Source organism: Tiliqua scincoides, chromosome 3 (assembly GCF_035046505.1).
Source record: "Tiliqua scincoides isolate rTilSci1 chromosome 3, rTilSci1.hap2, whole genome shotgun sequence".
Classification (NCBI taxonomy): domain Eukaryota; kingdom Metazoa; phylum Chordata; class Lepidosauria; order Squamata; family Scincidae; genus Tiliqua; species Tiliqua scincoides.
Window position 1 is genome coordinate 101,420,510 of NC_089823.1, and position 25,158 is coordinate 101,445,667.

The following is a 25,158-nucleotide window of genomic DNA, read 5'->3' on the forward strand; positions in this document are numbered from 1 at the left end:
GGGAGGGGATGGATCCTAGTGGCACTGAAATTGCCAGGAGCCATTTTTTCCCATTTCCCTGACTTGATTCTGCACCAGCAAAGTAACAGACCCAGATCCAAGGAGATCCACTGGGATAGTGGAGGCTTACCCCAAGGTAAGGAAAAAGTTCTCTGAACTGCCTTCCCCCCACCTGCTGGTGTGGCTGCATTGTCGGGGAGGGGGATTTAGTTATGATTGGACTGTTTGTGTAAACAGGCTCTTATGCATAATCCATTGTAGGATCAGAACATGGGAACAGGGCCCATGAGAGTAGTGTGCAGGGGGTAGATATACCGAGGCTTGAGGTCAAAAAGGGGGTCCAGAAGCCAAAAGAAGGGAGCCGGAAATTTTCTGAAAATGTTTGCATATGCAGGTTAGGCCTCTGTGTTCACATATCTGACTCAATGCGGATCTGAGCTAGACTTGGCTCGACCTGAGCCCTCTGGAGGAAAACGGGGCTATGCTCTGGAGGGCTTTCTGAAGCCCGCAGAGGCCATGCACTTCTGCCCATGGCCTCTAAAATGGCTGTTTGGCTTTAAAAAAAAAAAAAAACAACTTCCAGTTCCTGAAAAGAAACTGGAAGTGACTTTTTTTGACCATGTAAGGCATTCTGAGGCCCGGGGAAGCCCCTGGAGGGCAAAGAAGCCACTTCCAGTTTCCCTGTGGAAACTGGAAGTTGGGTTTTTTTTTTTTTTTACTGAAATGGCCAAGGCTGCAGACAGACAGAGGCGGGCCCAAACCTCAGATTTCATTATCCACTGTTTTTTGTATCTGTGGGGGTGGGGGTGGGGGGGCCCTTGCAGATACTGAAACCCCATCTGTATTATGTGAAGACTAGCATTCACATTTTGTGTAAGCCTACATAGTTTTGTATGTCATAATTCACAGACATTATGATCCAATGATCAAATGAAATTATGATCCAATGGAGAAGGGAAAGAACCCAAAAGAAGCTTTGTACCCCCTCAAAAGAGGCACAAAAAATTTTGTACCCCCTGACTAAATTCTTTGGAAAGACCCAAAGACACTACTGTGTATACTTTAGGACACAGTAGTGGATTTCTGAAAGAGATGCTTCCTGGCGTGTTTTCTCCTGGTTGGGAGTATTGATGTCAGAAGTAACTCTGATTCATTTCTGAGTTGCAGAGAACTCCAGACATATACCATCTTACTCTCACAAGCAGCATATTGGCCATCTTCACCACCACCATGTGTGTTTCTAAAGCTACTGCTTGTAATGAATGTTTGTTTGTTTTTAAATTTAGAAAGATTGGAAGTGCTTTGAAATTGTGTGACCATGTAAGATAAATAAGGGGTCATATGAGAAATATACCTGGTGTCACAGAGTAATGATGTAATAAATGATTTATTATACTGGAGAAGCAAACACAAATGATATCACTTTTCAGCTAATTTCTCCTTTGACCTACTTGTTACCCACTCCTTCCCCGTGATACATCATGTTCTTTAGGAATGACTCTTCTTGTTTCCAGTTAAACTGTAAAATGTAAAACTTGAAATATCACAGAATGCTCCAGAAAAAGCAGAATTGCTTGTCGTTATTATTCCAGTGTCCTGTGCCAACAGATAGAAGTCCAGATTAAGCTCAAAGCATGTGTATCTTGCAAGGAGCAGGTGTGCTGCATGGATGTATCCTATTCTCTTTCTATCACATGCCCTCAAAACAGCTCTATGTTTTTATCCCCTGGCTCATTCTTACTTATGAAACATGAGTTATTGGGGGGGGGGATGAGGGATGAAATGGAAAACTGGATTTACAGTCACATTTTTTTAGAAGTGTCTTTGAAGAGAACGAGAGACAGAGAGATCCAAGTGTGCCAGCAAAAGGAAAGATCCTGATCTCCCTAAAGCATTCTGGTCTCCCCACCTCCACGTCATCTTCCCAAGAACTAGTTAGTTGAGAGGTGCCAGGGCTCAAGCCTATCTGAAAGTTGTCGCCTTGTTTCCCTTTAGTGGCTGCTGGTTGTGAATACGCAGTGGAGAGGGAAAAGATCTCTGTATATATTCTCAAAGCCTCTCTATTTATTATTACTGAGCCCCCAGCTTTGAAAGGAGTTCTAGAACTCTTCCCTGGGAAACCTTAGTCCAGATTAAGCCCTTTTCCAGGCTATTGGAGAAAAGGAGTGTGGAAAGAGGAAGGGGAGTGACCAGGAAGGAAAGGAAAGTGGAAAAAGAATGGGAAAGAAAATATCAAGTGGAAAAGATTGATATCGGAGGACTGGAGGGAATTGACACACATGGGAGAAGGAGACGCAAGTTTTCTACTTCGACAAATCAGACACCAGTTGCTAGGCCCTGTTCTAAGGTTCTGCTGGGTGCTCAGCATCTAGATTTTTGCACCCCTGTTCATACTTGACACAGATTAAACTGGAGTAGTATGTGTAAATTGCAGGTCAGCCACAACTGAAGTCTGTTCTTTTTTCTTTTTTGGTGGAGCTGGAGACGCTGTCATCTCTGTGAATAGAAAGTTGGTGCTTCTAGCAGCCCAATCGTATCCTTTTCACTGCCATAGCAAGCTGCCACACAGAATTATGATGGGTTAGATTGGGAGCTTGGGAGGGGAAAAGGAAAGTATTTTCTCTCATCCCTCAGTAAGCCTTTCGACTGCCAATAGTCTCCTTGGAACCGCACTAGTTGTTTAGCTGGCACAAGTCCGAAGAGACAAAGGGGATGTGTTAGCTCAATCTGGACACGATAGTATTCAGTGCAAGTTGCTTGCACTGAATGCTACTTGACTCTGACATACCTGCAGCCCACCCCTCATCCAGCCACCCTGCCAATTTACCAGTGTCTGTGAGCTTTTCTGTTCACCACTGTCACATGCAGGGTCTTCCCTGTCTTCTGTGGCAGCAACCCAGAAGTGCTGTGTACTTCCAGAAGGAATTTTCAGAGCATTGGTTCCAGAAATAATAATGTGAAGCACAGTTCTTCCATTGGAAAGTTTCTAAAATCATTGTCCATTTAATCTAAGCCATTCATTTTTCCTAATTTCTAACTGTGGTGTTTTTTGTGTGTTTTTTTGTTTTGTTTTGTTTAGGATTAACTACCTTTTAGCCGGAGGCTTCTACCCATTGGGCTTTCATGTCATCAATATAATACTCCATTGTGCTATCTCTGTCTTAATTGTTGATGTCTTCTCAATACTGTTGGGTGGGCTGCAATACACCAATAAAGGAAGGAGACTAAACTTTGTTCCAAAATCATCTCTGCTAGCTGCTTTGCTCTTTGCAGTACATCCAGTGCACACTGAATGTGTAAGTATCTCATGACTCAGGCATTAAGAAGTGCTCAAAATGTCAGTGTCCGATTAACACTAGCTAACCTTGTCTTGTCCTTGCAAATACATCTTTTATATGTAATCCAAGTATGAAATCATTACTTATATTCTTGTACAACTTCTCTTTGCATATTCTTTGGGTGGTGTAACAGTTTTCTTGCAAATGACTTATCCAAGAAAGAGAGAGAGGGGCAGAGATCCTACTTGCCAATGATGCAGGTAGATGGTGGAAGCCCCTTTGAATATATCTTTTTGTTGTTTAAGATGGCACAAATTAAACTACCGGAGAAAAATCACTGGGCCAAGTTGCATTAATGACATGAGTGTTATAACTTTTTTTTAATGACACCCTAGTGTTGAGCATGGTTCATGCACTTAACAGGTTATCTGTTTGCATGGTAAAGGAATAGGCACCCACAACTTCTCTTCACAACCCTAACATAACATGTGAGGTAGGCATTTCTCATCATGACCCATATACATGTAAATGAAATCAGTGTGATCTCTGATGTACTGAAACCTGATTATTGTGGTCTCCCCACCCACTTTTTTGTGGAGAATGGAGGCTCCTCATGGAGCATCTGTCTGCATGTTGAAGGGTAAGAATATGTGCCTACTCTTTCATGCAAATAGATTACCATTCTGGTAGGTATACATTTGTAGCCTTAATCAACTCTTTTGACCTCTCCATTCAAATCTTGGATCTTGCGATAGCTACCAACCTACCAAATACTTAGCATATGGTTTGGACTTTAAGGTTACAGTAAAACGTCAGTGCTGCTTTAAGGTCATGTATCTCCTATGGAGAGAAAAATGACTCTAGAGAATGAAATAGTGAATGTACTTAAGTTTTATCTTGTCTACTGCCTTTAAATGGCGGTCCCAGTATGCTCACATCCAAAGGACTCAAGTGAATTTACTTTCTATGTTATTAATTGTGTGAGCCCATCTGCAGGAGAAAATTCATAATTGGATGAATTTTTTTCTGCATTGAATGTATTTAATAGCGGTAGTCATGCCATGTTAATAAGATGAACTAATATTAGATCCTTTCATGTTCATTAACTTCTCCTCTATTCAAAAGCCCAAGGCACTGTGAAGTTAGTTGTTTTTGAAACAACTGTGGCTTTCAAAGTAAACAGCATGTTTTGGCAACTGGTTATTAGAGAGAGTCTGATTTCTTTTGTGCTGGTAGATAAAAATACAAGGGATCTAGGCGTTTTCATATGAACAGTATAATGGCTGTATAAGAAGTGTCTGTGACATAGAAATGTATATTGTACCTTAATTTTTCTAAAGGCCCAATCTTGTCTCCCCCCACCCCACCGTTGGTACAGCTGCACCAAAAACAAATGTACTATATCCAGTGGGGAGGATGGATCAGGAGGCTTTAGTACACTCTGTCAGTAGCCATTTTGTAACAGCGAAACTTGTTTCCGCTGTCTCAAAAGGCTGCTTGTGACCAACTAATCCTCAGTAGGTTTGGACTGTAAGTGTCACTTTTCAATAACATGTTGGTTTAATTTAGTGGACAGTGTGTTTGACTTGAATGGGGCAGACAAAATTTCCATTCTAAAATTCCTTGGTTCCTTAATTGTCCAGTTGCAGTATGTGCTGTAAAATACGGTTATGAGATTTCAATTTCATTGGAAAAATTGCCATTCTGGGGTGCATGAAGATGTTCATGTGAATCCCTCCCCATCTTACATCATTTGGCACATTATTCATGCCTCCTTGCAACCATTACTGTCTTTAATTCCCCCTCTGCCCCCACAGTGACTATTGAGGGTAGAGATATGGAATTCTCTCTGTGGTTCTTTCAGAGGAGAAGGGCTTGAGTTCCTTTACTCCTGAGATGATCATCTGACAGGCAGAGGAAAGGTTTTTGGCTCAGAAAGAGATTGCCAAAGGGCACACTGTCTCTGAATACAATTCTTCTTTTCCAGTGATGTTGCTGGGCTGGCAAGCACTCGGGGCTGGATGAAGTGATGATGCTGTCACATCACCCCCTTCTCTGTAATGGCTCCAATTTGGAGCCAGAGCCTTGGTGGGAAGACCTCAATGCTCCGATTGCTGCTCCAAACACTTGGGCAGTGAGCGCTGCCACCACCCCCCAACTGAGAGCTTGGAAAACCTCCAGATCACCACAGGTGCTGGGCGTGGGCCAGGTTGCTCCAGCCACACTACTCCATTAATCTGTTCTCTTTTGTTCTGTTTGGAATAGAAGGTCTCCTTTTGCTCCTAAAACAACTGAGTGTAGTCTGAGCTTCTATGACTGAGAACAGTCAACCAATTAACAACCTCACTCCAATCAAGATTCATTCTTGTGCACCACTCTTTACTGCAAGAATATTCCCAGCAGCACAAGAAAATGCTGTACCCATCTACTGGGCCAGGGTTGGGGGGGAGGAGGATCTCGGCAGCAATAGCACAAATGGAGATCCTATCCCCCCTTCCCGGACCTTACCCTGACTCTCAAAGAGCTGAGATAGATCTGAGAAGACCATTGGAAGCCAGGTAGCCTAAGGGAAGGTAAATATAAAAGGTTATTATTGCCACTCCAGGGCCATCTGGTTCCCCCCCCCCCACCTTAGCAGGCAGAGTGTACTCCAGCAATAGCTCTATGGACTGGCAGGAGATAGGAATGGGCCCTTATGAGGTAGATGATGTGACAACACAATAAGGCCTACCTGGCAAGGGTGATCTGTTCCTGAAAAACCCCTTGTTGAGCAAATTTTCATAAGTAAAAAATTTACTTTTTTACTCTACCTGTTCTTGCTCACTCCCTCCCCATCTGTGCTTCTCCCCCTTCCTCTGGGCCTTCTTGGGCGTTCTTGATAGCCTGGTCAGAACACTTGCCATTCACGCAGGCACCATCTGGGCTGGAGATTGGTTCTTGTCCTACTGGCAGGCTGTTTCTCTGGCAGCTGCCACACTCTTTGTCCCAAGTGGCTTGACATGGTGTCATTCATTGCCAGCCCACCGAGTTGCCCTGTCTCCAGTCTTCACTCCTTGCGATGGTGAATTTTTGTAACTCATATAGGCATATCTTGGGGTATGACTGTAGTTTGAAAAGGTTTTGCATTTCCATGTTACTTCAGTTTAGGGGAGATGTCTGTGTTTTGTAACTCAATTCTTCATCCTTCTCTTCTAAAGATTGCAGGGATTGTTGGCAGAGCAGACTTGCTGTGTGCCCTGTTCTTTTTGTTGTCTTTCCTTGGATACTGCAAGGCATTTCGGGAGAGTAAGTATTTTTACACTGTCTGAACCTGAACTTATCTGTCCATTTGATTGTAGAAATAAAAAATCTGTACTCTTTTAGGCTTACATCTCAAGCCTTACATACTTAGGAGTGAGCCTCGTTGAATATAGTGGGACTTCTGCATGGGGTTAAGTGTTAGTTTCCGGACTCTTTAAACATTCAGTGGTATTGGCCCTTTTTGTGTCTTATTTATAGACTTGTCTAACATAATATGCAGAGTTACCTCATATAGCACTGGGGATACCTTCCCTGAAAATCAATCACTGAGTGAAACAGTACTGTAGGAGTCATCCATGAATGAATAGGCAGGAAACTGGTGGTGATTGGCTAAGCTAGCTATTTTTGATCTTTTTTCATCTCATGGCGCACTGACAAGGTACTAAAATTTTCAGGGCACACCATCAGTTTTTTGATAGTTTACAAGGCACATCATGCTGCCCGTTGTTCACATTCCCCAATGGCCCTCCTAATATATGACTCTTGCCCCCAAATTTTGTGGCACACCTGGGGACTGTTCATGGCACAATGGTTGAAAATTGCGGGGTTAAGTGCTACCTGGAATGCACTGCTCCCATGGCCTGCAAGAGCTGTCAATCAGAGCCAGGGCAAAGAGCACTGTAGAAAAATGGCATGAAACAAAGCTGTATTTTAGGAGATATTGGTATACATTTTATTTGTGTGTTTAAATGGCCTCCAGCTTCTTGAGGGGAATTGAAGCTCTATAGCAGTGGTTCTCACACATTTAGCACAGGGACCCACTTTTTAGAATGAAAATCTCTCAGGATCCACTGGAAGTGACGTCATGACCAGAAGTGACATCATCAAGCAGGACTTTAGGAATCCTAGGCTGCAATCCTACCCACAGTTACCCAGGAATAAGTCCTATTTACTATCATTGTTAAAAGAATATGCATAGTAGCTTGTTAAAAGTACAGATCTGTAACATTTTCCCAAATGCAGTCACATACCATGGTAGCATCAAGTCTAATATACTACAAATAAAATATTGAAATGAATGGGGACCCACCTGAAATGGGCTCACGACCCACCTAGTAGGTTCCAACCCACAGTTTGAGAAACACTGCTCTATAGGATTCTCTGAGCATTTTCCATTCTTTTATTTATATAATATTGAATTTGACACAGCTCTGGTCACTGCTTTTAAGAGGATCAGCAACTCCTATGAGTTGCACCAGATCCTAGCAAATGCTAGACTGCAAATGAAGAGATTTCTGCCCTCTTAATATGTGTTCTTTAACCCTTAAAATCAAAAGGGCCTGTTAATTAATACCAGAGAATCTGGGCTAAGTGGACCTGACGTAGTAAGAAGACTTTTACAGCCAAGCCTGCAACCTGAGTAGATCTCTGTCCCTTGATGACTTCATCAGAGCATAAAATAATTTTACAAGTTGTGTGGCCTCACAGTATGAATTTAATCGACTTCTGTAAACTAGATTCTTTTATATAAAATGACAGAAACACTTGTGGGCATTTAGCTTTTGGAACAGAAATAAAATGCTTGCTGAAAATCTTTGGCATACATTAAACTTGTGACCATCTGGTGAGGGTGGCAGACTGCCTCCCCACAATATGGTGTCCCAGTTTCAACTAGGTTCAGGTGCCAACCAGGAATGAGTTCCATTCTCTGACAGGAGATCGTGGTGGGAAGCGACATAGTTGTAGGGAGTGTGCTTCGTTAAACTGATTAACATAATTGGCTTGTATGTATCTTTGCAGGAATAATTGGCACTGGTTTGTTAGCTTTACATTTTTTTAAGCTAATTGATAAAGATTTGGAAGTTAGGTGGTGTTGGGATTTATATTCTGTTTTTATCGCTTTACATGAGTCTTGGTTTGTGGACAAGTTTGAAGAGTGTGCAGGTCCAAGGAATCTTTTTAAAAATGCAAACTCTCAAATCTTGATCCTAAGTAGACCAAACTTCCTCAATGTGCCCATTTTGCTCTTTGGTTAAATATGAAGAGCTATTAGCACCAGAATCTTAGTTTTGAAGTAGAAATATAATTAGTATGTGTGGATTGCTGTCTGGAATTGCTTTGCCTAATGGTAGTATAGATGATCTTGTACAATGAGCTGGTTCTCTATATTCCATCTTCCATACAATAGCTCTTTGGTAAATTTGCTCCTCCCCCTTCCCACATTTAGTCCAATTTACTGCATAACTGAGGGCTGTCATGCAGTGTCTACCCTTTTGACAAATGCCACCAACTTGGACAGTGTGAAGGTGATTATAGCATTCACAAAGAGGAAGACCCTGTTCTTGTCCAAAAAGAATAGTAGAATAACCTGAAGTGACTGTCTTAAGGAAGCAGTATTAGTAGAACTTACTTCCACATCATGCATTTGAAATTTTCCATGAAGGTGTTTATGGGCTTCCCAGGCAGTCTCCCATTCAGGCATTGTCAATGGACAGACTTGATTGTGCTGTAGCTGGCTTGTTGTCTCACATTCCTTCTGATCCGATCCAGAGACGTCATGTTCTATCGTGATCATTCTTGCTGCGGGTATTTCTGCTAGCATGGATACTTACAAATGTATGAGCTTAGGAAAGGATCAGTGCTTCTTCTGATGGCAAGATAGACGAGTTGTTGACATTGTTTAATTAGGTCCCCCTTCAGTTTAGATTCAGTTCCTTCCTCTTTGTCAATGCTAGTTTCTTTTAAATCAGCTGGGGGTGACAAATGGGTTCACAACTATGATATTTGAAGTTGGGAGATTTAACCATATGTTATTTTCCATGTCTCAATTTACTTTAAACTGCTGCTGGACCTATCAGGATTAAATATGTGAGTGGGGGGGGGGTTAGTGCTGAGGAAAAGGTTTAAAACTCCTTTCTCTCTACTTATCAAATAAGTATATGATCAGAAGTATTGCCCAGTTTGGCCCCGACTACTGAATTTTACACAAATATTTCCTTATCAATTGCTGTGAGCCTTTTACATTTTCTACTTGGGCATCTGAACCTGTCAAGGTTTGTGCCCAATCCCTTGGCTGGGAGTTGCTGGAGGATGCCCCTGGGTTGACGCAGGAGGCCTGTGTAAAGTTTGGCCCCAGCAGAGGCAGCAAAAGCCTGCTACAGGCAAGAAGTGCTGAGTCACTCAGCAGGTGCTAGTTGATTGCCTGCAGAGTGACTACAGACACAGGTGGAAAGGGGTGGGGCTGATTAGCCCAAGCCTGCCCTGAAACAGGCACCCATAAAGCCAAAGCAACCACTGCTGGAGCAAGGGGGTTGTTGGATGGCTGTGGAGTACTTTGTTGCTGTGCTCTAAATATTGTGACAGTGAATAGCTCTGGTTGCCTGTGTGGGACCAATGCTGAATGCCTGTACTGAACTGCACTGTATCCTATGTAAATACACGTTTGGTGAAGGACCCTGCTGTCTGTGCTGTGTTTCTGTCCTCGAAGCAAGCTTTCCAGCACGGCTGCTGCACACACTCCCTGGGAACTGTGCCAAGCTGTGAGACCTTGGGCAGTGGGAGTAAGCTGTCTGTGTTTACCAGATGCCAACAGGTTGTGGGCCCAGCATCATTGACCCAAAGCAGCGTGTAGGCATGTGAATACAGCTGGGACTAAGCATGATAAGGTACTGTTGTAAATATGGCTACAGCCACAGCTACTGTCTTCCCTCTCACATGTCTGAATGATACTAGTTACCTGGGGTGGTCCATAAAGATGGAGGCCTACTTAAGACAGGAAGGATTATGGCTTATCACGACCCAACTTATTCTCGACCCCGAGGAAGAAAGGCTTAATGAACGTGCCCTGGCTAACATCATTTTGAGTTTGGAAGACTCCCAGCTCATGAATGTCCGTGGGCTGACTTCTGCCAGTGCTTGCTGGGAGGTGCTGAGGCTGCTATATGTATGGGACTCTGTTGTGTCTAAAATAACCTCATGCGCAGGCTCTACCGGTCACGTTTGCCCCCTGGAGTCAGCATGACAGAGCACCTCCAACTTATGAAGCAGATGTTTGCAGACCTTGAAGAAAAGGGTGTCCATTTCATTGAGCTTCACAAAACTTTTATAATTCTCTCATCTCTGGACTCTTCCTTTGATAATTTGGCCGTTTCTCTGGAAGCTTTGCCTGAGGCCCACCTCACTGTGGCACATCTTTGTTCCCATCTTATTGATGAGGCAGAGAAGAGGCATGACAATCAACAGATTAGAGGTGAGCGTGCCCATACTCCCACAGCGCCTGCAGCAGCGGCGAGGAAACACAATGTGGAGGAGCCTCCAGGAGTCCTTGTAGTGAGAAGATGCTTTAAATGTGGGTCGGAGTCTCATTTACAATGTTCCTGCCCATCCCGGGGCTCTGTGACGCCCGGGAGGAAGCCTGTAAGGCGAAGGAGAGGCCATCGACCTGCACAGGTGTCCGTGGTCGATGCAGTTGACGGGAATGATTGCTCTGACTGGCTTGTTGATTCTGGAGCAAGCCAACACATAGCCTGTGAAAGAATGCTGATTGTGTCCTTGAGGCCAGTGGCAAAAGCCTCAGTGTGCTTAGCAAACGGTTTGTCCTCCCCATTTGAAGGAGAAGGAGAGGTAAAGTTCCTCCAACAGAACCTGACTATAGAATGTAAAGTGAAAATTTGTCCAGCATCTGTAACCCTGAAATTAGTGGTGTATAAAAGCAGTGGAATACAGGTTTTTGAGGCAGCAAACACAACAGTTTTCTAAAGTCATAGTGGGAGGGAAATGGCATGTTATGAAAAACCTGTAGAAAATCCCTATTTGGTGCTGGGGAAACAGCCTATTTTACCTGACTATTTTAGTTCATAAAGTTCTCTTTGAAGTGTCTGATAGAACATGAAAATGATGTGGAAAAGATCATTACTTTCTAAAAAGCTGGTAAAATACTGTGGCTATTGAAATTTGCTAATGGAAGTTATTTGTATATTAATATTGGACAGTACCTTACTAACAGACTAAAAATGTCTACATGAATCTGTCTGATTGCTAATTTCAACCAAGAAAAACAGATAACATTTTCTCTACCACAAATGTTCAAAAGTATTTGGCTAAAGCATACTCTTGAAAGACAAATTTTCATTTATTCCAAAAAAGCATCTCTCTCTACATAGGCTAGTTCTCTGAATATTTGAACATATTCGTTTATTTCCTTTATATTCTGTTCTTAAATCAATAGATAAAGAAGGAACATATTTTTCTATAGCCTGGGTCTTGCTGAGTGTTCTACTAGGTGCTCTGGCCATGTTGTGCAAAGAACAAGGAATTACGATACTGGTAAGGTTTCTCTTAAGACTTGAATTGTGAACAATTCTTATTTTATTGAATAGCAATTCAGTGTTGATTAAAATGTCTTGGTATGGGAAGACATATCTTTCCTGTGACTTTACTTACTATATGGAGCACAATCTATACCTGTACATGTTTACTCAGAAAGAAGCCCTAAAGTGTTAAATGGTGCTTGCCCCCAGGAAAGTGTGCCTAGGCTGCAATCCTATACACACTTACTTGAAAGTAAGTACAGTAATTGAAATCAGTCCACCTTACTTCTGAGTAAACATGCATAGCATTGCACTATTCGGGCCCAATCCTAACCAGGTCAGGTGCTGGAGCAAGGTGAGGCTACACAGGGGATGGAATGTGGCAGGAATGGAAGGAACAGGGGGATGAGTGGGTGGAATGAGGCAATGAGGGGGTAAGTAGGAAGGTGGAGGGGGTTGGGTTTGGTGGTGGCGATGCTTGCCAAATCCTTATCCCCTTCCCGGGCTTGATCCACCTTCATGGATCAACTCGGACTTGTGCAGGTCTGAGTTGACCCACCCATCCCACAGGGGCTTATATGGGGGCAAGAGAACAAATGTTCCCTTACCGTTGGAGGTCTCTGGATGTCAAAATTCCCCCACAGGATGCAGCAGAGGCTACAGTGGCACTGCTACATCTCTGCAAGAGGAGTTATGGTGGATTGGGCTGCCTGTCGGGTTTTTCTGAGAAAATGAGGATAAACTTTCTTAAATTAACAAAAGAATTCCTAGTACACTTGTGTCTTCCCATTTTGTGGTTTCTTGTGTGTGTGTGTGTGTGTGTGTGTGTGTGTGTGTGTGCGCATATGGTTAAAATCTGTAGCTGCCAAGTTCAAAGATGTACAGATGCAGACTTCATTATCTGAAATCTTGGTTGTAAGACTATTGCCGTACAGTCATTTCTCATTATCTGCAAGGGTTCGGTTCTGGAAAATCTAGTGGATACTGAATCATCAAGCCTATGGGAAATATGGGGTTCGATTCCAGGGGACCCTCTTCACCATACACTCTATGAACTTTATGAATCTGAACCTCATTAACATCTTCAACGTCTGCTGCTTCCTCCTCCTTTCTAGATATCCCTCAGTGCATTAAAGGTTGTGATGATGGTGATTACTCCGTGCTGACTATCCCCCTTCTCATTGAAGGTTGCTAGTCCAACAATGAGGCCTTGGAGTTTAGCAGTCCTCCACCTTTCTCCTGGCTCCTTCCCTGGCTTTGGAGTTGATCTCCTTGTCCTCCTTTTGAAAGTGCAATGAAGATAAAAAGAGGGAGAGGAGGCATGTGCATTGTCCTGAGGCCCATGGGAGAAGGCTGGTATAATATGTGAAAAATAAATAAAAAATGATTGGTTATATATCAGATGACTGTTAGGAACCATTCTGCCTTGTCATCTAGTATCCTAGTTTGGAGCACAGTAGGAAATTATGCCCATTAAATTCAGGGTAATATGTTTCCATGTAAGCATATATCAGTTTACAACCTTAGTGAACATAGGACATGAAAACCTTAACCACAATATAGTGCAGCGGTCTCCAATCCCCAGCCCGGGGGCCAGATGTGGCCTGCGGAGAGCCTCAATTCGACCTGTGGCCAGCCTCTGATCCCCAGAGTTGTGCTTGTGTGTGCTTTATTTCCTTGGCTATGTTGGTCCTTGGAGAAATCCTGGACATTTGAGCCCATTCATCATCTAAGTTCCATCTCTAATGTATGTATTTAAATTTTGTATTTAATTTTCTTTTCTGGCCCTTGATACCGTGCCAGATATTTGATAAAAAATACATTTTTTATTTAAAATTTATTTATTAATAAATTTAATAAATTTATTTAAAATTTATTTAAAATTTTCGGCCAAATTTTAGAGACCCCTGATCTAGTGCATAGTTTCTCGCTCATCAGCTTTTCCAAAGCATACAGTCTAATGGTTAGTAGGATTCTGTCTCCTAAATTTACACGAAATAATTCTTGAAATGCACTGTATATAAAAAAAATTTTTTTAAAGAAACATGCGAAATTTCTCTTCATCCTTACCTCTTCTCATCTTATCTGTTTTGTTTTTATTCTTGTTTCTTTAGGGTTTGAATGCTCTTTTTGATGCTGTGGTGATTAACAAGCTGAATATTTTGGAGGTTGTTTTGAAGATACTGCGTAAGGACAAGTCACTGGAGGTGATTCCACTGAACTTTAGAATTAAAGAGCTGCCTTTTTACCTGTGTCCTCATACCATGAACATTTTAAATGTTACCATACTGTTCTAGAATGTCTTTACAGCAACTTGAAAGATAAAATGCACTTTGATTCCACAAGTGAAAATATTAGAGGTTAATTCCCTCCTTAGCTTCTTCAACTTCATGCCGTTATTACCTACTCTTTCCTCAGGCCCCAGCTTTTCATTCAACCATATCCTGTTTTCTTCAGCACTCTGCTAGCTTCTTGCTGACCAGTATTGTTTCGCTCTTCTGCATCCCCAATCCTTTTCAGTCAAGAATAAGGATCCATTCCAATGATGCTTCCCTGGATCCATTCAAATGATACAGTGATACTTCCCCACCCCCACTCCAAACTTATGCCATGCAAATATGGATGTTCATGATCAAGACATACGCATATCCTCTCCCTTCCCCTGCTTTCTGGGTTATTTTCTCTAGTTGGATGTGAGGGGGTCCTTCAATGTATGCTGATAAACTTACTTTAAAAGCAGGTTTACCAGCATTCCTAGCAGAGCAGCTTGAAGGAACAAACACAAAATGCTTGAGCTTAACCAAAGACCAGGCAGTCAACATGCTTCTCAACACTTTACTTGGAAACAAACCCATTTTCCCCCCTTGTAGAGCTGTCTTCCGAGTAATGTGTTTAGAACTTCCATGTTAATTTTGTTTACAAGATTAGAATTTTCAGCGCTGGATTAGAAGAGAATGCATTCCAGTCCAGGATTCAGCTCAGGTATGCCACTTCCGTTGAAGGGGAGCCCCTCATGAATGTTTGGAAATCTCTCCTTCCACTGAGGTGAATTGGACAGCCTGTAAATGCAAGTGCTCTGTGTGCATGTGAAAATGACAGTGAGACTCTGCAGGGAAAATAAAGTTGCCATTTTTAATGCTGGGATTCTTTGCCTTTACTACCACAAAGCAGTCTCTATAAAAATTTACATATCTGCTATCAAAACTGAGCTATCTTCCCTAACTTTTTTTCCTAAATAAAACCTGTATCCTTCTTCTGAATTCACATTTAGCAGCCCAGTCCTACCCCCATCCACCAGTCCATAGCATGCAGCACTGCCAGCAGAGTTTAGATTACATGCTGTGGTGGTGGTGGGAAACGGAATGGCCTGAGAGAATAAAAAGTATTTTTGTTTACCTCCCGGTTCCAGTAGATTGCCTGATCCCCAGTTATGCTGGCATAAGTCCAAGGAAAGGCATGGGGTATGTCAGGCTGGAAAAACAGGCATAGCATCCTGACGTGCTGCTGCTACTAGGATCTGCCCTATGCTGTCCTTGAAATGCCCTTGGTCTACCCACTCTGCTGCTCTTGAAACACCCCGGCTTCCTCCTTACTTGCACTGATGCAGCATCCAGCAGCTGCTGCTATGCATGTGAGGCCTCCGGCCATTTGCTCCAGCAGCCCTGAAGTGCATGGCAAAACGTGCCCTTTGTGATGCTGCAGTGGCACCTATGGCGGTAGACTAGGAGATCTTCTACTGTAAATAGCCCATAGGGTTGGGCCGTAGACCTGTAAAATAATAAATTCCGTATAACTGAAATGATTTTCCCCAAAACTTCTAAAATGGATTGAACATTGAGGTTTAACATTAAGTCTGATGTCAAAATATTGATATTTTTTAGATTTGTTGGCATTGATTGTTTGGCGGTTGCGAGCTGGCAACTATCCAGTAACTGTCAGATAGCATATACCATTGCATGTCAGCTGTCAAGTGCAAAATATATAACATGTCAGCTATCTAATACTGTACTGTCAGTTAAATGCTAAACACTACCGCATGCCAGTTGTCAATTATCTACTGTAATAATACAGTTATGATTGTGGACATCAAAGATGGTTAAAGCAGCAAGAGTGCTTTGGCATCTAGGTAACCACTCAATGAATGCATTGTTTCACGAAAGGGTTCTGTTCCACAAAACCAGTTGTTAAGTGATTTGGTTGCTAAATGAAAATTACTTTCCAGATGCTGGGATGCCTCATGGAAGACCCTGGAGGCCTCTTCTGTGTCTCGCAGAGCCTCTGTGGGCCTCAGAATGGCCCGTAGAAACCTCTGGAACGCAATTCCAGTTTTCGAAAGCAAACCAGTACCTGGTAAACAATTTCTAAATAGCTTTTTCACCCCTAAATTGCCTTTTAAAGTCACAACTGACTAATGACCATCGTCGTATATCCGGTTGCTTGTTAATCGGCATGCAAAGGGATACAGCAGGGGATGAATGTTGAGAGAGGCTGCTCTATAACCACACCTTCATCTCGCTGGATATAGGTAACTAACAGTTCTAACTAGAATTGGGCTGGTGTGCTGGGGGTTTTATGACAGTGTTCTGCTGTTGTAAAATGGCTACTGGTGGCACAGTGGCTATTTTCTGAATGCTACCACAAGAGGTAGCAATGTTGCAGCTTCACCACCAGAGCCTGCTGCCCCTTCCAGAGACAGTAAGCCAGCAGTGGGCAGAATGGGATGTGAAGGGAAAGGGATTGAGGAGTGTCCAGGAGGGGAGGAGGCAGAATGGGGGGGGGGGGTGAAACTAGGTGGATATTTATTTTATTTATTTATTTAAGAGATTTATAACCTACTTTTCCACCTTGCTCAAGGGCCCTCAAGGCAGATATTGGTGACAGTGGCTTGTGCTGATATCCTCATCCCATTTTACCCCTATTACCTCTCCCTTATTCACCTCAGACTTCTGCCAGCAAAGTAGTTGGTGCAGCTTCTAGGGCTAATAGGAGGCCTACCACTGGGTAAGGGAACAAATGTTTCCTTACCTGGAGGAAACCTCCATGACTGCTCCCCCGCCATAGGATGCAGCAAGTGCTCCGGTGGTGTGGCTCAATCAGTGAGGGGGATTTAGGTAAGATTGGGCTGTTAGTCTGACTAGGCAAATGCTATACGTGGGGAAATCTTTTTTCTGTGATCTGAAATACTGATTGGCCAATATGCCAGATAATAGGGAGAAACCTTCCCCAAGCACAGAGTGTGGCTCTGCAGACAGTCTCTTTGGGGCAAACCTGAGGCATTTCTATGGGGTGTGTCTGTATGATGGTGGCTCCCATTCATGTTGAAGTTTGGTGAATTGTACTTGAAGTTCTTGAAACATCCACACAGGGCTGCAATCTATAGCGTTCCTGATCCAGTATGGTGATAAAACTAGGCATCCTAAAGCATAATGGTTTCTGTTATGTTTCCCCTTGTAACCAACCCTAAACACGTTTACTTGGAAGCAAATCTCTCTGATTTCAGCAGGATCTGTTTCCAGTAGGCTGAAGATCACAGCCTAAATTTTATTAAACAGCATTTTACAGAAGACAAAGCAGTGCAAATAAGATAATTTCTTAGTCTTTTATGTTTTTACTGTTCCCTGTTGTGTCTGTAATGCTGCTAGGTAGGATGCTAATAATATGAGAATGCACTGAAGAATTTCATATCCGTATCCTATGCTTTTTAATGAGGAGTGTTGCTGTAATGACCTACGCATCACAAACTTTATGTAGCTCTCATGTGGCTTGCAGCTGTGGAACTTAATTTGAACCAAGATGCAAAAGACACCATCCTTGATTCCCCTATGAAGGCATCTTCCGGCCATCTTTCTGGCATAGTAAAAGTAATGGAGCAGAGGTTTTGTGACACATCTTGTTCGTTGGGACATTCAGGATACCCTTGACACAGAATTTTCTTTTTACTGTCAATTTTGCTGATTTACTGTCCATTTCTGCTATTTGCATAATTTGACAAGCTTCTGCTAATCTCCCCTATTGGCAAGAACAGGATAAATTAAGCAAACAGCAGAATTGGATGCAAAATTGATGGTAAAAAGCAATTATGCAAACACTGAAATGTTCGGGAGGCTGGGAATCTTACTGATTCTCCAATTCTATCCTTTCTTCCTCCTGCTGACATAGCAACACTGTTGGAGTGTGTGCTGCGTCCTTGAGGGGAGGGCAGTCCTGGAGGTCTCCTCTGGGTAAGGGAACATTTGTTGTCTTACCTGGGAGAAAGCCTCCAGGGCTGGAATGTACTTGGACCTGTCCCAGAGATATCGATGGTGTAAGTCCAAGAGGACCCAGGAAGGTGGCTCAAGGGATATCTATGGTACCAATGCAGCTGATACCATAACCTTCCAGCCCTTGTTCCAACCCATATTCTCCTCATTCTTGCCCCTCTCCACCCCTTTCCACCACCTCTCATTTCCCTCTTGTCCACCATTTAGACTTATTGGCATCAGGGGATGTGACAGTTCTGCTGTCAGGCTGCCGCCACCACTTACTGGTTGTGTCATTGGTCTGGTTGGATCTGACAGTAGGTCATGTTTGCTACTGCTGTAAAGGGCCTTATACCACTTGAATGCTACTTCCAGCAGTGCAAGGGCAGCCTAGGATTGGGCTGCCTTTCTCTTTCCACAGTAGCTTCCAAAATTGTCCACACAGGACTTTTGAACTTGCCTTGTGTAAAGGAGGCTGATATTCTCCAGACGCTTATTTCTTTTGCAGTGACTTTTTTTGCAGTTGCATGGAAATTCAGAATAAACACAGTATAGCTGGGGTTTTCAAACTCTCAGGGAGTTCGAAACCCACAGTAAGTCTTTGCAGGGGTGGGGGGGAGGCAGCAGAGGCAGGGGGAAGGCAGCAACAGGATTCCCCAGGATTGTGTCACTCAGGGGGCTACAGGGACTGGGGTGCACCCTCCAGTCCCTGCAGCAGCTGTCCCTGGGTGTGGGGAGCTGTGCGCGAGCGCCTGCAGGGCTTCCCAGGTCAGGGAAAGTGAGAGATCGTGCTCTGCTTCTGCAAAACCGGAGCCCTGCAGGCACTCGAGCACAGCTCCCCGCACCCAGGGACGGCTGCTGCAGGGACTGGAGGGTGCACCCTAGTCCCTGCAGCCCCATCAGAAGGGAAAGTGGAGTGATCGTGCTCCGCTTCCGGTTTAGCAGAGGCGAGGCGCGATCGCCCCACTCTCACTTTCCCTGACCTGGGGAGCTCTTCTGAAGGTCGCACAGGGCTACCCGCACCCCTCGAATGCTGCAGGATGCTTGGGCAAGTGTACCCAAGCCCTTGCAGCCCCCTGAGCGGCGCGATCCTGGGGATCGTGCTGCTGTCTCCTCCCTGCCTCCTAGCTGCCCTGCCCATTAAGGGGAAAGGGCCAGGGCCCTCAGGCTGGGGCGTCATGACGCCCCAGTTTGAATACCACTGCAGTATAGGGTTGTGCTTGTCAACTAGAGGTACTGCACAGTATAGCAGGTAGTACTTGACACCATTGCTTGGGGACCACAAGGGACTGCCCCTCCTGACCCAACTCTGCTGGAAATGGAGGTGGCTGTGGGTTGCACCAGTGGGCAGGATATGGTTGTGCAGCTGCTTAACCCTTCAGAAGAGATTCAGTCTGGGAAAGAAAGGTACAAAACGAACCCCCAACTGTGGGGCAAACTGCCCATTCTACTCTATAGCTGCCATCTCTGGTGGCAGAGGCATAGCTAAGGGGGTGCAGGGGGTAGCAGTTGACCGGGCATCAAGCTTTAGGGGGGCAACAAGCTGAGCTTGACAGTAGTGACCAAAATTGTAAAAATCTTGGTATGTATTAATAATACCATCATGAAATATATCATTAGAACAGTAATTTAATGCAGAGTGCAATGAAACGAACTGCACTGGAATATCTGTATTCTATAAAACGTTATGGCCAATTAACCAGAAAATGAAAACACAACTGTCTTGTGGAACAAGAAGTGGATTTGCTTAACTCGAAACTGACCTGTAAGACTGATTGTTCTGAGTGCCAATGAGATGTTGTTATGATACAGCATTGAACCAATAATTTTTATTTATTTACTTAATTGAATTTGATTTTATCATGCAGGGGGGGCTACAAAATCTTTGACCCTGGGTAGCAGATAGATGTCTTAGCTATGCCACTGACTGGGGGGAGGCAGCAGAGCAAGTGGGTGGTGAGCTGCTGGGGAGAGGAGGTGGGTTCTTCCCAATTTTCACTTTTTAAAAAGCCAGGGTGTCATGTTACTTCTGGTTGTGACATCACTTCCGGGGCAACATTTTGAGCTTTGCACCGGGCTACACGATCATTAGCTACACCACTGTCTGGTGGTAATGATGGCACTCCCCAAAGTGATACCCCAAAAGGTAGTTCTAGGATACCCCCAAAAGGTAGGAAAATTGGTACCTGCACTGGTACTTGCAAAATGGAACAAAACAACAAGTTTGAAAAGCCTTAGAATGGGGTTGCATATAAAATTTGATCCAGGATTGACAGAGGCTTGGTGGGCAGTGTAGTGATAAGTAGAGATTATTCCTTACCTGAATCAAATGGAAATCTTTTCCTTAATGTTGCACCTGCCAAACCACTCAGACGTGTGGCAAAAGCAGAAGAGCCCCTGGGTTAGGGGCAAACTTTCAGGACTGGTAGTGTCTCTTTCCAACTACATTGCTTTCTCTTGCTGTGTCTTTAAGATCCAATTTGCCCTGCAACTATATACTAAAACAGCAAATTTCTGGGAGAAAAAAGTAGTGACTTCCTGGTCTGTCTTTTCTTTTCCTCAATCATTTCCTCTTCTCTACCTTCTAGAACCTAGTGGTGTTTAGAAAAGGACTCCTGTTCAGGATAACACTTCTGGTATCTGGAGGAGCCACCATGTTGTATGTCCGCTGGCAAATCATGGGCACAGGACCACCAGCTTTTACTGAAGTTGACAACCCAGCTTCCTTTGCAGATAGTCTGTTTGTGAGGGTAAGTTGTAAATCTTTCTGCGAGTTAAATAAAGAAATTAAATAGAAGCAGGGGCACAGCTCAATGGTGGAGTGAGTTCAAGGTCCCATGTTTAGCAACTCCATTTAAAGGATCTTGATTAATAAACCTGGAATATTCTTCTGCCATGTACCTTGAAGAATTATCGGTTGCCATAGTAGGCAATTCTGAGAAAGCTAGACCAATAATAATAATAATAATAATAATAATAATAATAATAATAATAAACTTTATTTCTATCCCGCCCTTCTCCCTAAAGGGACCCAGGGCGGCTTACAACATATTAAAAACACATTAACAGAAACCATAAAAACAGTAGTCAGATAAAAGTCAGAATAAAAAAAGAGCATAAAACAGCAGTTCATAGAGGAATCAGGCCTGTAAAAAACAACTAAAAGATGTTAAAAAGGCCATGAAGTCAGAAGGCTTGTTTAAACAGCAGGGTCTTCAGGCCTCGCCGAAAAGTCTCAAGAGAGGGAGCCATTCTCAAGTCAAGGGGAAGGGAGTTCCATAACGTTGGTGCCACTACTGACCAATGGCCTGACCTTGCATAAGGGATATCTTATTTGTCTCAGGGATTGATACTTTTGTTGATGTTGCCGCAGTCACTTTTGTGAGGGAATTTTTTATTCATGAAATGAGATGTCTCTTTAGTAGATCTTCTATATACAGGTTCGCTCCGGTATCCGCTGGGGTTCCGTTCCGGACTCCCTGTGGATACCTGAAACCGTGGATACTGGGGTCACCTTTAAAAAGATAGGGGAAAGTTTAAAAAATATTGGTGAAACAAGATCTTTTTAAGGGGTGTCCCTGGTATCCATGTGAATACCGAATCCGTGGATACCAGGGCATGACTGTTCAGTATTGAAGCTTCAGTCCATTGGGTCCTTTGAGGCCTTCCCACAGTTGCTATGGAATGGCTTGCTTGTAATTCTTTGACTTTTGTAGCTAATAGACACTGCCTCAGTACCATGTCTTCTGGAAGATCCAGATTCTGATCCATTAGTGCTGGTCAATATAATATTGTGCAGTATGGGAATGTACAGATAATTCAGCTAAAGAGACATTTTGGTTAACTAAATTTTGCATAATAGGGAAAAGGAAACATCACAGGCATAACTGCATCAAGATCATGTTTAATGTAAAAGCTCTGCAGTCTAACCAAATGTAAAGTATTTTCACACAATATACAGTCTTTTTTTAAAAAGAAGGCTTAAAAATATACTTAAGATCTAGAAAGGTAAAATATTATTTCCCTTCACTCTCTCCTAACTCCCACTTAAGTTCAGTATGAAGTAAATGTTTGTTTCTTCTTTGATTGACAGGCTATAAACTATAATTACTACTATTCGTTGAATGCATGGTTGCTGCTGTGTCCCTGGTGGCTGTGTTTTGATTGGTCAATGGGCTGCGTGCCCCTTATTAAATCAGTCAGTGACTGGAGAATAATTGCACTAGCAATTCTTTGGTTCTGCCTAATTGCTCTGATGTGCCAAGCCTTATGCTCAGAAGACAGCCAGAAGAGAAGGTAAAAAGCATTGTTGAATTTTAAATTTCTCACTGGGTTGTACGCATTATTTTCTTAAATCTAGTGCTGTTCATTTTTTTTTAACAAATCAGTGGAATCAATATACCCTAGCAAGTGCAGTTCAAATAAATATTTATAGCCCTGGCTACATTCTTTTCCCAATTTGGTTCCATCATTTTTACACTGACTATGGGGAGGCAAACTTGTAAAAAGAAGTATGGATGACTGCTTTATCTTCCTCCAGAAATGGCATTTTGAGATCCTTAACTCTGTAGGGGGTAAAAAGTAATTTGTGGTCAGAATAAAGTGTAATTTATGTATGTTGTTTTCCTTCACCCCTTTCAACAATGTTTCTTTTGTAAAAATAATAAAAGAATTTAAGAAAGAACTTTAAAAATAAGGATGTGTTGGCTCTGGCTGTTGATTAAAAAATAAAATGCTGTACCAAAGTGTTTACCCTTTTATCAGTAAACAGGTACAGAGAAAATAATGGGCAAAACCCCTGTGATTTTACAGAAATGAAAGTTGCTGTAAGAGAAGAAATGGTATAATGAGAGCGACAGGTCTCATTTTAAGAGATCCCAAGTCAATTTCTGTGGTCCTTGACTGGATTGTACAAATCTTGAATCAAACAATTATTCCTTTTAATTTGTTAGTTGTCCATTGTTCATATCAGGTGTTTCTTTCACCAGCACTCATGTTGATTTTGTTTCTCTGTAAAAATATTTCAAATATGTCATCCAAAAGTATTTTTTGAGAGTTCAAACCAGCTTGCGTACAGTATATTGTTTCAGTGAACATACTGACAATCCTGTAAGTAGCATTATTACCATATTGCAAGCTAAACAGAGACTTGACACCACAATTCTAGCCATGTCTACTAAGAAGTAAGTCTCATTTTGTTTAAGCCATTTCTGCCCAATGTTGCATATATGCAACAAGAACCAAATGTGTATACCTGTGGGCTGGGCAAAAATGGAGTAATGGAATTTACTCCCATGTATATAGGATTGTATTTTAAGAGAGCATGGCTTGCCTAAAATGTAAGATTTAAACTGAGGATTTTATGGATATGCTTTTAGCCACCACCCTGCTCCATCTCTTTGTTTGAATACAGATGTGATTACACACTGTGGGGAATTTGCCCAGGAAATTCTTGATTCAAGTTATCTTGGATTTTTTAAAAAAAAAAATTTGTATCTGATTTTGGTTGGCAAACATTAAGAAAAATTTTTTAACCTTATGATCCTATTTTGGTGATAAGCCATTAAAATGTTTTCTTCCATACGCATATTCCTGTATAACATCCAATATGAACCTTATAATATCTCAGAAAAGAGTTTTGAGATAACTGTATATTTGGCATTTACCTTTTGCCCCCTTGGATCATTTGGAGTATTTGTTTTGTGTAGAAGAACTGACATAGATGCATAATCTATGTATGACAGTGCTGAAGATTAGATTTCTGGGTGATCTGTAGTAGATAAGCAAGGTTTTCCGACCTGTAGTAGCAAGTTTAAAAAGAAAAATCTCTACCATGGTCAGCCTTTCTGGCTATTGCTTATCGCTCAGCTTTAGGGCCTAGTCCTATCCAACTTCCCAATGCCAATGCAGCCCCGAGGTAAGGGAACAAATGTTCTGTTACCTTGAGGAGGTCTCCGTGACTGCCCACCCCACTGTAGGATGCAGCATATGCCCCATTGGCACAGCTGCATCAGCACTGGAAAGTTGGTTAGGATTGGGCCCTCAAAGTTCCTTCACCTCTAAAATATGAGCTTTGATTGGTTGCCTTTGACCAGGCTTTTGTGCAGCTCTGTTAGACCGTTACAGAGTTTTGTACTGGAATACCTTATTTGTAGTAACTCCAATACAGAGTTGTATGTATGTATGTATGTATTTATTTATTTATTTAAGTCTTTCTGTATACTGCCTTTCTCCCACATTCAGGGAGATTCAAATCGGCTCACAAAATTAAACAAAACAGTGAAACCAAACTAACAATACAGAACTTTTTAAAAAACACACACATCCAGAAATCAGCAGCCAGCTTAAATAAGTGATGCACCTAATTTATCTGAAATGCCTGGCGGAACAGCAACATTTTTACGTGTCTGCAAAAAACGAGCAAGGTAGGGACCATGTTGACATCCCTCAGCAGGGAGTTCCACAAGCTGGGTGCCACAACAGAGAAGGTCCTCCCAGGTGTTACCACAAATGATGGAGCATATAGGAGCTCCTTCAGATGATTTCAGGGAATGGACTGAAGCATTGCTCGTTCCTACACCGCTTGGCAACGTTGGAAGCTCAAGGTCATATAGAGACGTTCATACTGCAGTTCTGTCTCATACCACCAACACTCTTTCTGATAACTGAAGCAAAAGTGGCATGAAAAAGAATGTCCACACTGATTTCTTCTATGTGATCTTGGACTATGTGATCTTGGATCTTGGACCTGTTGTATAGTCGAACTATAGTTGTAATAGCTGTAATAGCTCCCATCTTGTTAAAAGAACTATTTGAAAGAGTTCTTAGAAATCCCAACCTAATTGGATGTACTAAAGCTGCTGCATGAAAACTGCAATATTAAACCTGATTAACTTTCCTTTTTTCCTTTCCAGAATCCTGACATTGGGATTGGGATTTCTCATCATTCCTTTTCTTCCTGCAAGTAACCTGTTCTTTAGAGTTGGATTTGTTATTGCAGAAAGAGTCACCTACCTCCCCAGTATTGGCTATTGCATGCTGATTACATATGGATTCAGTCTATTGAGCAAACAAGCTAAGAAAAAGGTACTA

General features: G+C 42.6%; 1 protein-coding gene across 1 annotated transcript in view; it reads left to right on the forward strand.

Annotated features, from left to right (window-relative positions):
- TMTC4 (transmembrane O-mannosyltransferase targeting cadherins 4) overlaps positions 1–25,158 on the forward strand; it is a 58,962-nt gene that overhangs the window by 12,741 nt on the left and 21,063 nt on the right. Inside the window, exons 4-10 of the mRNA XM_066621688.1 lie at positions 3,080–3,296; positions 6,476–6,563; positions 11,746–11,843; positions 13,942–14,034; positions 20,655–20,816; positions 22,160–22,362; positions 24,981–25,152. Of these exons, the coding sequence (XP_066477785.1) occupies positions 3,080–3,296; positions 6,476–6,563; positions 11,746–11,843; positions 13,942–14,034; positions 20,655–20,816; positions 22,160–22,362; positions 24,981–25,152 (1,033 nt within the window). The remainder of the gene's footprint in view (positions 1–3,079; positions 3,297–6,475; positions 6,564–11,745; positions 11,844–13,941; positions 14,035–20,654; positions 20,817–22,159; positions 22,363–24,980; positions 25,153–25,158) is intronic.